The sequence below is a fragment of the Hyperolius riggenbachi genome, chromosome 3 (assembly GCF_040937935.1).
Source record: "Hyperolius riggenbachi isolate aHypRig1 chromosome 3, aHypRig1.pri, whole genome shotgun sequence".
NCBI lineage: Eukaryota > Metazoa > Chordata > Amphibia > Anura > Hyperoliidae > Hyperolius > Hyperolius riggenbachi.
Window position 1 is genome coordinate 200,113,977 of NC_090648.1, and position 15,404 is coordinate 200,129,380.

The 15,404-nt window shown below is 41.3% G+C and overlaps 1 protein-coding gene across 9 annotated transcripts in view; it reads right to left on the reverse strand.

Annotated features, from left to right (window-relative positions):
* Positions 1-15,404, reverse strand: part of THSD4 (thrombospondin type 1 domain containing 4) — an 827,407-nt gene that overhangs the window by 713,013 nt on the left and 98,990 nt on the right. For 5 of the 9 annotated variants that reach the window (XM_068275543.1, XM_068275535.1, XM_068275537.1 and 2 more), the window contains 2 exons: positions 12,487-12,605; positions 8,044-8,113 (listed from right to left, as the gene is read on the reverse strand). The exons of 1 other annotated variant lie outside the window; for it this stretch is intronic. In XM_068275543.1, coding sequence (XP_068131644.1) covers positions 8,044-8,113; positions 12,487-12,521 — 105 coding nt within the window. In that variant the 5' untranslated portion in view covers positions 12,522-12,605. Of the gene's footprint in view, positions 1-8,043; positions 8,114-12,486; positions 12,611-15,404 lie in introns of all 9 variants that reach the window. 3 more of the 9 variants (XM_068275536.1, XM_068275538.1, XM_068275541.1) reach the window with 1 other exon arrangement.

Here is a 15,404-nt window from a genome sequence, read left to right on the forward strand (position 1 = left end):
AATATTTAAGGGGGTCAATTGTAAGTTTCCCTCCTCTTAATTTTCTCTGACGAGTAGCAACACGGGGGTCTCAAAACAACTTTCAAATGACCTGAAGAAAAATATTGTTCACCATCATGGTTTAGGGGGAGGATACAGAAAGCGGTCTCAGAGATGTCAGCTGTTTGTTTCCACAGTTAGGGAAATATTGAGGAAATGGAAGACCTCAGGCTTAGTCCAATCGCTCACAATGCAATGGTACAAGATGAAGCTGGCACACCATCAATTTTTTTTCCGGGTGCTTGGTAAAGTGGCATAGGCAGTGCCACCAGTTAGATACAGTTCGCAGATATTACCAGCACACCAAGGATTATGAAACGCACTTTATTGTGCCAGTTTCCACAAGAATCCAACAATTGTTTCGGGGCCACGCAGGGTCCCCCTTTATCAAGGCATGTCTTGATAAAGGGGGACCCTGCGTGGCCCCGAAACAATTGTTGGATTCTTGTGGAAACTGGCACAATAAAGTGCGTTTCCTAATCCTTGGTGTGCTGGTAATATCTGCGAACAATCGCTCACAATGGTTAAGGCTCAAAGTGGGAGACCAAGAAAAATCTCGGATAGACAGAATCGACGAATGGTGAGAACAGTCAGAGTCAACCCACAGACCAGCACACCAAAGACCTTCAACATCATCTTGCTGCAGGCAGAGTCATTGTGCATCGTTCAACCATTCGGCACAATTTACACAAGGAGATGCTGTATGCGAGAGTGATGCAGAGGAAGGCTTTTCTCCGCCCACAGCACAAACAGAGCCACTTGAGGCATGCTAAAGCACATTTGGACAAGCCAGCTTCATTTTGGAATAAGGTGCTGTGGACTGATTAAACTAAAATTTGAGTTATTTGGGCATAACAAGGGGTGTTATGCATTGAGGAAAAAGAATAAAGCATTCCAAGAAAACCGTCGGCTACCTACAGTAAAATATGGTGGTGGTTTCATCATGCCGTGGGGGGCTGTGTAGCCAGTGCAGGGAATGGGAATCTTGTCAAAGTTGAGGGACGCATGGATTCCACTCAGTATCAGCAGATTCTGGAGACCAATGTCCAGGAATCAGTGACAAAGCTGAAGCTGCGCTGGGGCTGAATCTTTCAACAAGACAACAACCCTAAACACTGCTCAAAATCCACTAAGGCATTCATGCAGAGGAGCAAGTACAACGTTCTGGAATGTCCATCTCAGTCCCCAGACTTGAATATAATAGAAAATCTGTGGTGTGAGGTAAAGATAGCTGTCCATGTTCAGAAGCCATCAAACCTGAATGAACTAGAGATGTTTTGTCAAGAGTATTGGTCCAAAATACCTTCAACCACAATCCAGACTCTCATTGGAACCAACAGGAAGTGTTTAGAGGCTGTCTTTTTTGTGGTATTCAAATTTATGCACCTGCCTAATTTTGTTTTAAACAATTATTGCACATTTTCTGTAAAACCAATAAACTTAATTTTACTTCTCAAATATCACTGTGTGTGTCTCCTATATGATATATTTAACTGACATTTTTTATCGTAACAACCAATGATTTATACAGGAAAATCATGATATTAACCAGGTTGCCCAAACTTTCGTATCCCACTGTATCTTGTGTATCTAGAGGAGTTAACCCATATGAAAAGCATTGTTTTTTTCTATTGTAGCACTCATTTATTAGTGTTATATTCATGGACCACTTACTTACTAGCAGACACATTACCGTTACAGGTAACAACAATAACAATAATATTTATATAGCGCTTTTCTCCCTGGGGACTCAAAGCGCTGTGACCCTGCATTATGCAGTCTCAAAGGCTCGGGAAAAGAGGTGAGTTTTTAGCCTTTTTTTAAAGCTGTCCAGAGAAGGAGCCTCTCGTACTGATTGTGGAAGTGAGTTCCATAGAGTAGGGGCTGCGTAGGAAAAGGCCCGAGCACCAAATGTTAAGTGTATCCTGGGAATAACCAGCTTCATCTTGTTGGCAGAGCGGAGGGTGCGTGAAGGGGCATAAAGTTCCAATAGATCCGCTATGTATTTGGGTCCCATGTGGTGTAGAGCCTTGAATGTCAGCAGGCAGATCTTAAAATTGATTCTCCATTTTACTGGCAACCAGTGAAGAGTTTGCAGTACTGGGGTGATGTGTGAGCTGCGGGGGGCATTGGCTAGGAGTCTGGCTGCAGCATTCTGTACTAGCTGTAAGGGGCGCAGAGCCTTATCTGTAGATCCGATGAACAGGGCGTTGCAGTAGTCTAGGCGGGAGGATACAAATGCGTGAACCAGGGCAGGTAGGTCTTCAGCTGGGATAAGGTGTTTGATTTTCGCTATATTTCTTAGATGGAAGAAGGAAGACTTGACGACAGCTGATACCTGCTGTCTGAGTTTTAGATTTCCATCCAGGATCACCCCAAGGTTTCGCACAGAGTCTTTATACTGTACAGTATCTCCCCCAATTGCTAGTTTGAGGTGGTGAGTGTTTTGAACTTTATCCATCATGTGTGGACCACCTACCACCAACACCTCTGTTTTGTCAGAGTTCAGCCTCAGCCAGCTGGTGTTCATCCAATTTTGTAAATCCACTAGACACGCATTTATGGATGCTGATGGGTCTTGGGTGCCAGGCTTGAAGGACAGATACAGTTGTGTGTCATCTGCATAACAATGGTATCCTAGGCCATAGTTCTGGATTATTTTGCCCAGTGGGAGCATATAGGCTGCAAAGAGTAATGGTGATAGTACAGAACCCTGTGGAACTCCATAGGCAAGTGGCACTGGATTAGAGTAATGTGTGCCCAGACATACTTGCTGTGTCCTGCCAGATAGGAAGGTCTGAAACCATCTAAGAACAGTACCCTTTAGGCCACAGTAATTCTTCAGTCGCTGGATAAGAATTTCATGATCCACAGTATCAAATGCTGCTGACAAGTCAAGAAGAATCAGAATTGAGCAATCACCCTTGTCCCTTGCAGTAAGTAGATCATTCATTACTCGGACTAATGCTGTTTCAGTGCTGTGCCTTTTCCTGAATCCTGACTGAAAAGTATCAAAGATGTTGTTATCTGTAAGCCTGGCTTCTAGCTGGTTGGCGACTGCTTTCTCGATAACTTTTGATAGGAATGGTAAGTTCGCCACAGGTCTGTAGTTGGTTACAGAATCAGGATCTAGTGATGGTTTCTTCAGGAGGGGTTTTATGATTGCTTTCTTTAGTTCTTCTGGGAAAAGACCACTTTGCAAGGAGCACTGAGTGATTTTGTGAAGTGCTGGCCTGATCAGCTCTGGGCACTGCATTAAGGATCCAGTTGGGCCAGGATCCAGGTCGCAGGTAGTGGGGCGGAGACTTTGAATGAGAATTCCAAAATCTTCTACACTCAGAGTGTCAAAGACTTGCCATGGTGGTACGGTAGTAGGCATATGCAACGTCCAGTGGTCAATTGATGTAGTTGGTGTAATGCTGGCACGGATGGTAGACACCTTGTTTGTGAAGAAGGCAGAGAATTCTTCACACCTTTCCCTGGAGTATGTGGTTGGGGCTTTTAGGCAGGAAGGATTGCAGAGTGATTCCACTGTGTGGAAGAGTTGAGCAGCTCTGTTGTTGGCTGTAGATATTTTGTGCGAGATAAAGTCTGATTTTTTCTTGGTTATTGCTTGTTGGTATTGTCTGAGGTGTTGAACTAGGCTAGATTTGTGCTCCTCAGTCCCTGATTTACGCCACTGTCTTTCTAGTCTGCGCCCTTTCTTTTTTAGATCCATGATGGTTTTGTCAAACCAATTAGCTTTCTGCTTTTTGGTTGCTGATTTGGTGCGCCATGGGGCAATACTGTCAAGTGTTTCATATATCGTGGTGTTGTACTGGGTTACTAGTGTGTTTGGGTCCATTTGGCTGTGGAGCAGATTTGTAAAATCCAGGTTGGCAGTTATCCTCTCCGGTGTTAATTTACTCAGGGGACGGGTTTTGATTGTTTCTTTAGGGAGCTGCTTGATAGGGTGATGTACAAAAACATTGCCTTCTTAAAACAGAAATGAATTAAATAGGAAAACGTTCCTTGTTCCAAATGTACCTCCTATAATGTATTACTTCAAAATAGTGGGCTGAGGTATGATAATCACTATAATATCAAATTGTGTCAGGGAGGAATCTTCTAACACTGCCTCTGTTCCCTTACTTTAGTAACTGGTTTTATAATTTTTCCTAACACTTGCTCATTTACTGGTACTCATGGCTCTTTCACAGAACTTCCATAAAAAAAATAAAAAAACTGTGTTCAGTAATAATTGATGCAGAATAAACTGGAACTGGGTTTATTTATAAGTTACTGCAGTCCTGTAAACATCAAGCCAGTACACACAGAGAGCAGGACAGAAAACTAACAACTCTAGAACAGCATAGATAGATCCCATGCAATCATGCAGTCTCACAGCAGTATATCACAGTGCCGCCTACAAACCAGAAGCATTTCTCCTCTTGTTACAAAAGCTACTTTAATGTCTAGTATGCAAATATTAATTTATAATCCAAAGCAATACTGTGCAAGTTAACTACATCACATGGGCTTCAATTCATCAAGCATTACCGCATTCGGTAATGCTGAAAACAGCTGACTTAACGGAGCACTTTAGAAAATGTTAATTCATCAAAGCTGTTACCGAATGAGAAGCTGAAATGACAGAGCAATGAGATAAATTACCGACATGTGCTCAACACATGTCAGCAAATGTCAGTAAATGTTAATTCATTAAGGTTACCACATTCGCTAACACATTCGGTGATTATCTCCAGCTCTCCCCTGTCCTTACAGGCTTTGAAAGCCTTCTGTGTGAATGTTTTCATGATTAACAGGAGCAGGCAGCCAATAGAAACAGCCCCTGTTCTCCTGCAAGTGCTGCTGATAGGTGCTGATAGGTCACACAGGCTTCTCCACACAAGCTTCCAGACCCCCCAAGCAGCAAGCAGAGAGACCAAACAGAGAGAACGGGACAAAAGATATCCCCAGATACCCTTCGGCGGTGTAACCCTTTGAGTCCCTGTTTGAAAATGCAAAGATGCAAGTGGTGAAATCACCAAGCATGGCATTTGTAATGTCTCCAGGAAGTTTATCTATGTTGTGGCAAATAAGTAAAATGTTAAGAAACACTGATGGACAGATTCAGAGCAGCAGAGGCAGTATAAGTAACAGTAAATATAACACGTTTACATCTAAAGGGATGTCTGGATGCCTTCTATTGTAATCAGCTTGTAACAACACAGGGACATTCCAAGCTGCTCTGCACCACTCTGCTGTTATCGAACAGCCTTTGATGAATTGAAGCCTAGTAGTTTGGTAACTTAAAGGGATACTTAAGTCAACTGGAAAAAAATGAGTTTAACTCACCTGGGGCTTTCCTCAGCCCCCTGAAACCGATCGGTGCCCTCGCAGCCCCACTCCGATGCTCCTGGACCCGCCGGCAGCGACTTCCGGTTTCGCCGTCACCGGCCGTTAGGCATGGGAACGCGAGTGATTCTTCGCGTTCCCAGCCACAATAGCACCCCCTATGCTGCTATTGCGGTAAGAAGGCCGCAATAGCAGCATAGGGGGTGCTATTGTGGCTGGGAACGCGAAGAATCACTCGGGTTCCCATGCCTGTTGGCCGGTGACGGCGAAACCGGAAGTCGCCGCCGGCGGGTCCAGGAGCATCGGAGCGGAGCTGCGAGGGCACCGATCGGCTTCAGGGGGCTGAGGAAAGCCCCAGGTGAGTTAAACTCATTTTTTCCAATTGACTTAAGTATCCCTTTAACGAACCTCTACAACACATGTGAAAATATTGATGAATTAGCACAGTGAAATGTAAAATACCAAATGCGGTATTTTAAGGACTGGGATTTTGTTATCGAGCACCCTTTGATGAATTGAAGCCATTGTCCTTAGTCCACACAGGTGGTCCTTCTGACTGAGTAGATCTGGTTAGTTCTGCTTTTGGTTATCCAATTTAGTCATCAACAGTCACAATATCACCATGTCCTTCAAATGAAGCATCAAAAAAGTTCTGCCTAACAGGTGCATGACAACTAAAATTTCCCATACTTCCATTAGACAGTTCATAGATGTAAGGTCATGTTGCCTTGTCACTCTAAGCAGGTCAGAAAATGTGTATTGTCCATATTCCAGGTTTCTTAACTTTAACTGTCTTAGCAACTGAAGATCTTAGAGGCACTGGACGTTGGGGTCGTGTGGATTACAGATTTGTCATGACTCGGACACACGAGTTGGGCATCCAGGCACACTATATTTTGTGTACAGAGTTATTTGTGCAGCCCAATGTATTGTCCATCCATGATGAGACACTGGATACTGGTTGTGTATGAGAATATAAAGCTGTTATGACAAGCCCATTCACTATTTGTAAATTTAATGCAGTGGAACAGATTACTTCTGTATAAGAAACTTTGTGAACCTGTGCATTCTTTTCAGGGCATACAGCACAGATAGCAATATGCTACTTGGAACTACACCTGAAGTAGTACTTGTTTTGTGTATGGGAAGCTTTGCACTGCTGTTCAGTTGATTTTCTTAGTACACCCTTGTTTTGAGCCTGGATGTTCAACTCAGGAAATGCAGACTCTGGACTCACAGCCTGTACAGCATTTGTAGTCCCTGACTGAGTAGTTTTGCTTCTGCCACAGCCTTTTCAGTTCAACTTGCAATTGTATTAGCCTTTTCAGTGCTTATATCATGTTCCGCAGGATTTGAGTTTGTCTTTTCTACAAGCTGATCCCTTATTATATCCTCTGCAAGGGAACCAAACTCACATGTCAATGCCAGGTGTCTCAATGTTGCGATATAGAGTACTGTGTGTTCATCAGCATACTGTCCATGCTGTCAGACTTTATATCTTTCTGCAACCACATTTACTTTAGGAGCAAATAAGTTCTTTTATGCGGTGAGAGCTGAAGTATAAGTTTAATCTGCTACTTTAAAAGTATAGAATCTACACTGTCCTTCTGCTCCAAGGCACACTTTCTGGCATCGAGTAAGTCATTTTCATGTGATAGTATGTTTTGTCAAACATTTGAATCCAAGCAGTGAAGTGCATTGTAGGCTCACCCGGGTATTGTCAGAAACATGGAGGTGGTGGTAGAGCCAGAAATGCCAACCTTGTCACCACCAAATGTTGTGTTCAGTAATCACGGACGTGGAATAAATTGGAACTAGGTTTATTTATAAGTTACTGCAAAACTGTACTGTAAAAAAAACAACATTCTTTGCTTTTTATCCAGTACACACAGTGAGCAGGACAGGAAATTAACAAGTCGAGAACAGCATAGATAGATCCCATGCAATCATGCAGTATCACAACAGTGCCATCTACAGGCCAGAAGCATGAACACCACAAAAACTCAATGATTTCAGTTCGGCTTACATACATATTGCAAGGATTAAAAGCAGGCATTATTACGATTATTTTTGCCTAATACGTTTTATTTTTTTGCTTGATATGTTTTATGTGCATTTAAAACAGATACCACAGTGTTTCCAACAGAAATTGAGATCGGAATGTCAATGGATTAGTCCATGTGTTGCAAATGAGTAACAACGCCTGCTGCCTTTTGCAGCTAATTATTCCACTAACAAGGTAGGAGGTTGAGCTTCTAAACAGTAAGTAAGCCAAACAAAGTGCTTTTGCCAAAGGTGAAAAAAAGGTGGTTTTTGAGATTACTGTTAAATTTAGAAACTTTTAGGTGGCTGCAGAATGAAAGAAACATATTATAGCAACATTAAACTGCAAATAGATTAAAAAGAAAACTTCTGCAGCACTCACCTATATTTATGGTACGCTTATACTAAAACTGGTGTTGCCCTTTAAATGGGTAGCAGTATGCGGTCCGCTGTGAGAAAGGGATTCAAAGAATCCCAGACATGAAAAGTTCTACAAGAATTCAACACAGGCCTATTCTTTCTCACACATGTTTTACAGCACCCTGCTTCTTTAAATAGATTAAACTGCTGCAGCGACAGAGACAGAGACAAATATCAGGCCAGTGTATAAAGGAAATGTCTTACCTTTCTGTGATCAATTGACAGCTGGGAGACAACCAGCTGAAATCCTAACAATACTATGGAGCTCACCAATCTGCAAAGAAAAACAGAGCTGGTAATGTAAAGATAACTTAATATTCTGTACAACATTCCAGCTGCATACCAGTACATTGACTAGCGAGTACAGATGCTGGATTCTTTCAAAATGACGTACACTTCAGTGTGTGTATCTAATGAGACACTGTTATATTACAGATGTATAGCCCAGCAGGCCTATATTTAAATATAAACACATACTGTACTGTGATAATCACCTAAACATGCATTTGCAGGCTAAATATATACACAAAAACTAAAGGAAGCCTTGCATTATTAGTCCTGAATATACTGTAGAATACAGTAACTAAAGTCTTGAGATCTAAAACAGACATAAATGTGCAATGCAGGTATGTTTAAACAGTTTAAAAGAACACATTTGTTTTTAGGTCAAGCTATGCCTCTTTCCCCCTGCTCCAGAATTATATTTTTTAGACTGTAATACAATATAAGTTGCATTGTACCTGCTGATAATATAAAGTACTATTTACTGTTTTTTCACTGCAAAACGTTACATTGTAATATAAAAGAAGATTGGCTAAACCAATCAGTCACAACTGCAGAGCCGCCTCCTTGCGTAACACCCTCTTCCCCCCACAAAGGTCAATAATCTGATCCACAACTGGGAGGGAAGCCTGGACTTCTTCCCTCCTCCACCAAGGACTGTGCTCCCCTTGATCTCACTGCTCATCCTTCCTTTGACAGACCCACAAATCAGAGTGGTAGTAGTGCTTGGGCTTACCTCCTCCAATACGCTCCTCCCGCAGCCATTAGGTTTCCTCTGCCTTGCTCTTGGTCCAAGTTTCCCTGCACATCATGTGACTTCATGCAATATGTGAAAGATCAAGAGCAAGGCAGAGGAGACCCAGTGGTTGCAGCAGCAAAGTAGGAGTATACCTGACACTGGAAGAGGCAAGCCCAAGCACTACTCCACAGCAACAATAATCACCTAACTCAACCACATAGATAGATATTCCTGACTAGATATGCCTGAGCTTTCTGTGAGGTGAAAAGCAAAACCAAGGGGACCCTGTGACGTGAAAAGTAAAACCATTGGAACGGTTTGTGAATCTGTTGATTTACAAACACAAATCCTAACACATTCACACATGCAGTCACTGGCATGAACTTCATCCCAATTGGCCATTCCAAACAAGCTGATCTTAAAGTGTAGAAAGAACAGAGGCGCCAGCAGGATAAAATCAGGTAATAAAATGTTTAAAAGTGCTTTGGAGGCAGCGGTGGACTTACCTCCTGTAAGCAGACACTATAAACTGTCAGTTCAAATCTAAATAAATTTTATTGGCATACTCCAAGGGGGTCGCAACGCGTTTCACAGGTGTAAACCTGCTTCCTCAGGCAATATAACATAGGAGCATACAACAGTAAAAGGTCCGGGTAACACCTGGCGCCTCAGTGAGGCTTGCCGTCCTCCCAAGTCCCTCCGTTCTCCTGCTATCAGTTCCAGTACTCTGACTCAGTTGCACCAGTCGGTCTCTTCTGGGCATGTGTGGCTCCTCCGCACATGCACAGAAGAGTCTGACTGGCATGGGTGAGCCAGATTACCGAGACCAACATAGCAGGAGAACGGAGGCACTCGGGAAGACAGTGAGGTAAGTCTTAAATCTTTTCTTTTTGTCTTCTCAGTTTTTCTTTAAGTTTAACCCCTTCCTGGCCAATAGTCTCTGGTCCTTTAAGAACCAGACACTTTTGGTAGCAAAACAGGACTAGTTGCGGTCATGCTGCATGGACCAGTCTCTCTCGCATCGCTGCAGTCCACTCGCTCTGCTTTAGGTATGACAGCAGAGCTCTGTGAGCCAGTTAGAAGACAATTTCATTGGCTCTTGATCCTGTGATCACTGTAAGCCAATCACAGCGATTACAGGGTCAGGAGCCAATGAAATCAGCTCCTGTCTGGCTCACAAAGATCTGCTTGTTATACCCACAGCAGAGCAGCGCGTTCAGCGGTAGCTTGAAGAAATTGCAATCGAAATCTATGCCCTGGCAGAGATAACAGATCCCAAACATGGCGTAGATTTCAATCACCAAGGTCCGGAAGTAATTAAAAGGATATCCATGATATCATCAAGCCCCTAGAAGTCTGTGTGGTCCAGATTCATCCCCCCTCAGTTCGGCAGCTTCTGTGCATGTGTGCACTGCTCAGGATTGTGCTCTAGCCAACTGGAGCATGTGCAGTAGCACTGCACAAACACAAGCACAAGCGCGCATGCAATCAGCTAAACACTGGAGCACGGCAAAACTGTCATGAGGTTCCACACAGACTTTTTATTTTTTCCTGTAAAGGTTAATAATGTACAGCAATAAACCTGTGTTTCCCTGCAGTCCTAAAGTGGGACTGCAAGGTAACTCTCACTGACAAATAATTACAGGTCACAGAACCTTTGTGTGGTTGAGAAACACTTCTGAGTACAGGGATTGTAAAAATGGTTGAGGGTTTCTGTAGAATAGCTGAATAATCATTAAAAAACTGATGTCATGCACCTGAGACAGTCAAAACCTAAAGCCCAGTCCCAGATTTTTAGCCTATAAAACCAAGATAAGAATAAAGAATTTCAGGGAAGATCTGTTAAGGATTAGGTGTACCGGTATATATAGTATTGTTTATTTCATAAGTTCAAATTTACGTCTTCACTAGTGACTACAGGCAGGGGTGCTTGGATACCACTTTTTAAAATCCGAATAGATTCGGATCCTGATTCCAAGATATCCGGATCCTAATCGGATACCCGAATCCAAACTTATCGTTTTGGAAGGTAATAATCTCTCTCGCTCCCTCTCTCAGGTGGGGTGATGCCCTAAATGTTCATGGATCTTGTCTTCAAGGAATCGAACCCAGGTCAACTGCTTGGAAGGTAGCTATGCTCACCACTATACCACCAACACTACATGCTAATGCCAGCCTAGCATGTACCATTGTGATATACCCAGGAGAAAAATGCCTAATTTGCTAGATGAAAGCAGTGGGACACATGGTGATACTGCTTACAGGCTTCAATTCAAGACTTCAGAAAGGTCATGTGCCCCCCTGGATGATGCTGGTGTAACACACACAGCAAAGGACAGCAATTTGAAGTCTGGAAAATTCCAGGGCAAGGGTGGGAAGGATGAAAAGCTAGGTGGCCATGCAACCACTCCTGCTAACCTAAAGCTTACTTGTGACTTACAACACATTCCTGGCCAATGTATGTGAGCTTGCTTTTGACATCCTACAAATCCCTGGAAGACAAGATCCATGAACAGTTAGGGCATCCCCCCACCTGCTGAGGAGAGAGAGAGAGAGAGAGAGAGAGAGAGAGAGAGAGAGAGAGAGAGAGAGAGAGAGAGAGAGAGAGAGAGAGAGAGAGAGAGTTTTTCCGCCGGAACAGAAATTGTACTTTCCGATCATTCCTAATTTTGGGTTCTGCCCGGATATCTGACATAACTATCTGCCCGGATTTCGGATTTTAGATGGGAAATCCGAGTTTGCTCGGATAGTCTATTCGGTTTTTAAAAAATATCCGAATTGCTCTTATAAATTCGGATAGTGGAAAAAGTTTGGATTATCTGGGTAGTTCAGATATCCAAAATCCGGATGAGCACCACTGACTACAGGTATTAAGTATAAGAAGGGTTATAGGATGCAGTTCCAAGTCTAGTAGAATCTGACAGTGGTGTTTGTTCAGCCACTCTACTGAGATAAAACTATATACATGATGAATACAAAAAATACATTTGGCACCCTCACATTAAATATACTGTATGTGTAACACCTTTTCCTGTGTCCAAAGCCTGGAACCATGGTAAATACTTTTTTTTATATTTATCCTTTGTAAGCACCCATTTTGAGCTCACTTCAAAATATAATCTCTTTAAAATTGCTTTAAAACTGCTCCAAAATTCCCATTCACTCCAAAAATCCCTACTAAACTACTACTACTCTCTTGGCTTCAGAAACAAGGGACTGCAGGTTCAAAGAGGTACATTCTCCTGACTGTGATAATTATTATTAGAGGTGCAATGATTTATATACATTTTAATGAATGTAGAAGTTACCATATTTTGTATTATTTGAAAAATAAAGTTGAATTCTGCATTAAGAGGGGAAGAAAATGTACCAGTGCATTCCAAAATATATTTCAACATCTGAGGGTAGGCCAAGAGTAAACATCAATTTAACTGCACTTATAAAAGGTAAGTGAATATTGCCAATTCATCTTCTGAGCTTCAGAAGCAGCTGTAATGCTATTCTACTCTTTATTGTAGCATGGTTTTTGCAAAGATGTCATGTGCAATGTATTTAAAGTCATGCACTGTTACTTAAACACAACTACTGGCATTGCTTGTGTACTATGGCAGTAGTGAACAACTCACCGCAAAGATACAATCAAACTGTCAACCATGTTCATAGGAAATGAAGAATCACCCAGGTATGAAGAAGCTCTCTGAACTATAATCCTTTGGTCTTGATGTGGAGATAATAGCCCGGAATTCTAGACTGAAAAAAAATATACACATTTTTAGTGATATCAATCAGGTGCACTGAACCTGCACAGTTATACTCAAAAGACCCTGAACTACGGGACAGGAAACAGTAATACTAAACAATGGTACTACAATCAGCTTTTGCAATCTAGGATGAAAAAAAAAAATACTGGTGACTATAACTGAAGATATTGTATTTCACCTGCATTAAATGTATATGGAAATTTTAGATCTAAAAGGTGTGCTAGGTACCTAATGTTTGTAGAAAATATCTTAAATTGCTCATGTGCCCCAAATTCTTCTTTCTAGTTTACAGAAAAAAAAAAACTATAAAAGCGGACCTGAAATTCCTCTCTGCTCTAAAAGATACGCAACAGCATAATAACGTACAGATGTACAGTGTATAAAAGTTTGTGCATTGCTAATGAATGCAAATTTACTACAATATGCATAACAAATTAGAAGGCTGTATAGGAGTTTTAAAGTGAACCCCCAGGAACTGTTTGAGAGGGCCAAACCAAAAAGCTCCTCTACATAAACCATTTACAACATTGCCTTCTAAAAATACAAAATATTTCCGGGTCATTTCCAACACACACAAAATTAACAGTATTAAAGTAGTATTCAGTAGAACATAAAGTCGGCTGAGGACAAGGAATAGTATTTGCTCTTCTGATCCTGGGGGAACAGCAGCTCAGAGTCCCACTCATGCAGGAATAGCATACATCTGGAGAGCTGGTACTCCCTGTACTGACTGCGACATTATTAATTGTGGTCACGTCTACATTGATTCTACATTAGACTGAATGGAACAGCAGCAAGTGAAGATTACAGTTGACTTTGTCTTCAAACTCTTGGTTGTTGGTCACCATCTGCATGGAGTTTGTTTGTTCTATCTGTATTCACCTTAATTTTCTCCACTTTCTACATACCAAAAACATACAGGTAAGTTACTTGGCTCCCACCAAAACGGGCCTTTGACTATAGTGAGGACATTAGACTATGACCATGGTTTGAAATAGATAGAGAGCTCCTATGAGGAACAATTAATGACTTGAATGACTTGATGTATTCTGTGAAGCATTGCAGAAAACATCAACTTTATATAAATGCACAATAATAATCAATACTTTTACATACACAAACAAATAAAACTTTATGATTTGCTTTCTTAGTGACTGGCCAGAGCAGTAGCTATGATGTAGAAGATGAACCAAAACAATAACTTAGAAGTGCTGTTGCACTTCTTTTCATGGTGAATGGGGAAGAATAAAGAAGAGTCTTCTTTCCCTATGCAAATCAAGTGCTTCAAATAATTAAAAAGGTTTGGTGGGCCTCAAGACTGAAAAACAGAAAACGAAAAAATAAGACAGAACTGATTTACAACTTTCCATCAAAAGAAAAGAGGCATTGTGTGCATAAAAATGAGTGTTTATAGTATAAGCATAATGCTTAGTACCCCCTTTTTTAACTCATTTTAACCACTTTGCTACCCCAAGTACTTTGCATTATTCACATATATCAAGAAAACCATAAGATATTTGTAATTATTTAGCTTTATGTGAGCAAGAAAGATCTCCCATGATGCATTCCTGCTGAATATGCTAATTATCAATTTGTGTCCCTGAAAGCCAGTCACACATACAGAACCACTGGTGTGCACAGTATGTCTATATGATGTACTAATTTTACAGTGCCATATTAACCACTTAAGGACCGCAGTCTTTTCACCCCTTAAGGACCAGGGCCTTTTTTCCATTCAGACCACTGCAGCTTAAATGGTTTATTGCTCAGTCATACAACCTACCACCTAAATGAATTTTACCTCCTTTTCTTGTCACTAATACAGCTTTCTTTTGGTGCTATTTGATTGCTGCTGCGATTTTTACTTTTTATTCTATTCATCAAAAAAGACATGAATTTTGGCAAAAAAATGATTTTTTTAACTTTCTGTGCTGACATTTTTCAAATAAAGTAAAATTTCTGTATACATGCAGCGCGAAAAATGTGGACAAACATGTTTTTGATGAAAAAAAACCCATTCAGTGTATATTTATTGGTTTGGGTAAAAGTTATAGCGTTTACAAACTATGGTGCAAAAATTGAATTTTCCCATTTTGAAGCATCTCTCTCATTTCTGAGCACCTGTCAGGTTTCATGAGGTGCTAGAATTCCAGGATAGTATAAATACCCCCCAAATGACCCCATTTTGGAAAGAAGACACCCCAAAGTATTCACTAAGAGGCATGGTGAGTTCATAGAAGATTTTATCTTTTGTCATAAGTTAGCGGAAAATGACACTTTGTGACAAAAAAAATAAATAAAAAAAAGTTTCCATTTCTGCTAACTGGTGACAAAAAAAAATGAAATCTGCCACGGACTCACCATGCCCCTCTCTGAATACCTTGAAGTGTCTAGTTTCCAAAATGGGGTCATTTGTGGGGTGTGTTTACTGTCCTGGCATTTTGGGGGGTGCTAAATTGTAAGCACCCCTGTAAAGCCTAAAGGTGCTCATAGGACTTTGGGCCCCTTAGCGCACCTAGGCTGCAAAAGAAATGTCACACATGTGGTATCGCCTTACTCAGGAGAAATAGTATAATGTGTTTTGGGGTGTATTTTTACACATACCCATGATGGGTGGGAGAAATATCTCTGTAAATGAGATTTCTTTTGATTTTTTTACACACAATTGTCCATTTACAGAGATATTTCTCCCACCCAGCATGGGTATGTGTAAAAATACACCCCAAAACACATTATACTACTTCTCCTGAGTACGGTGATACCACATGTGTGACACTTTTTTG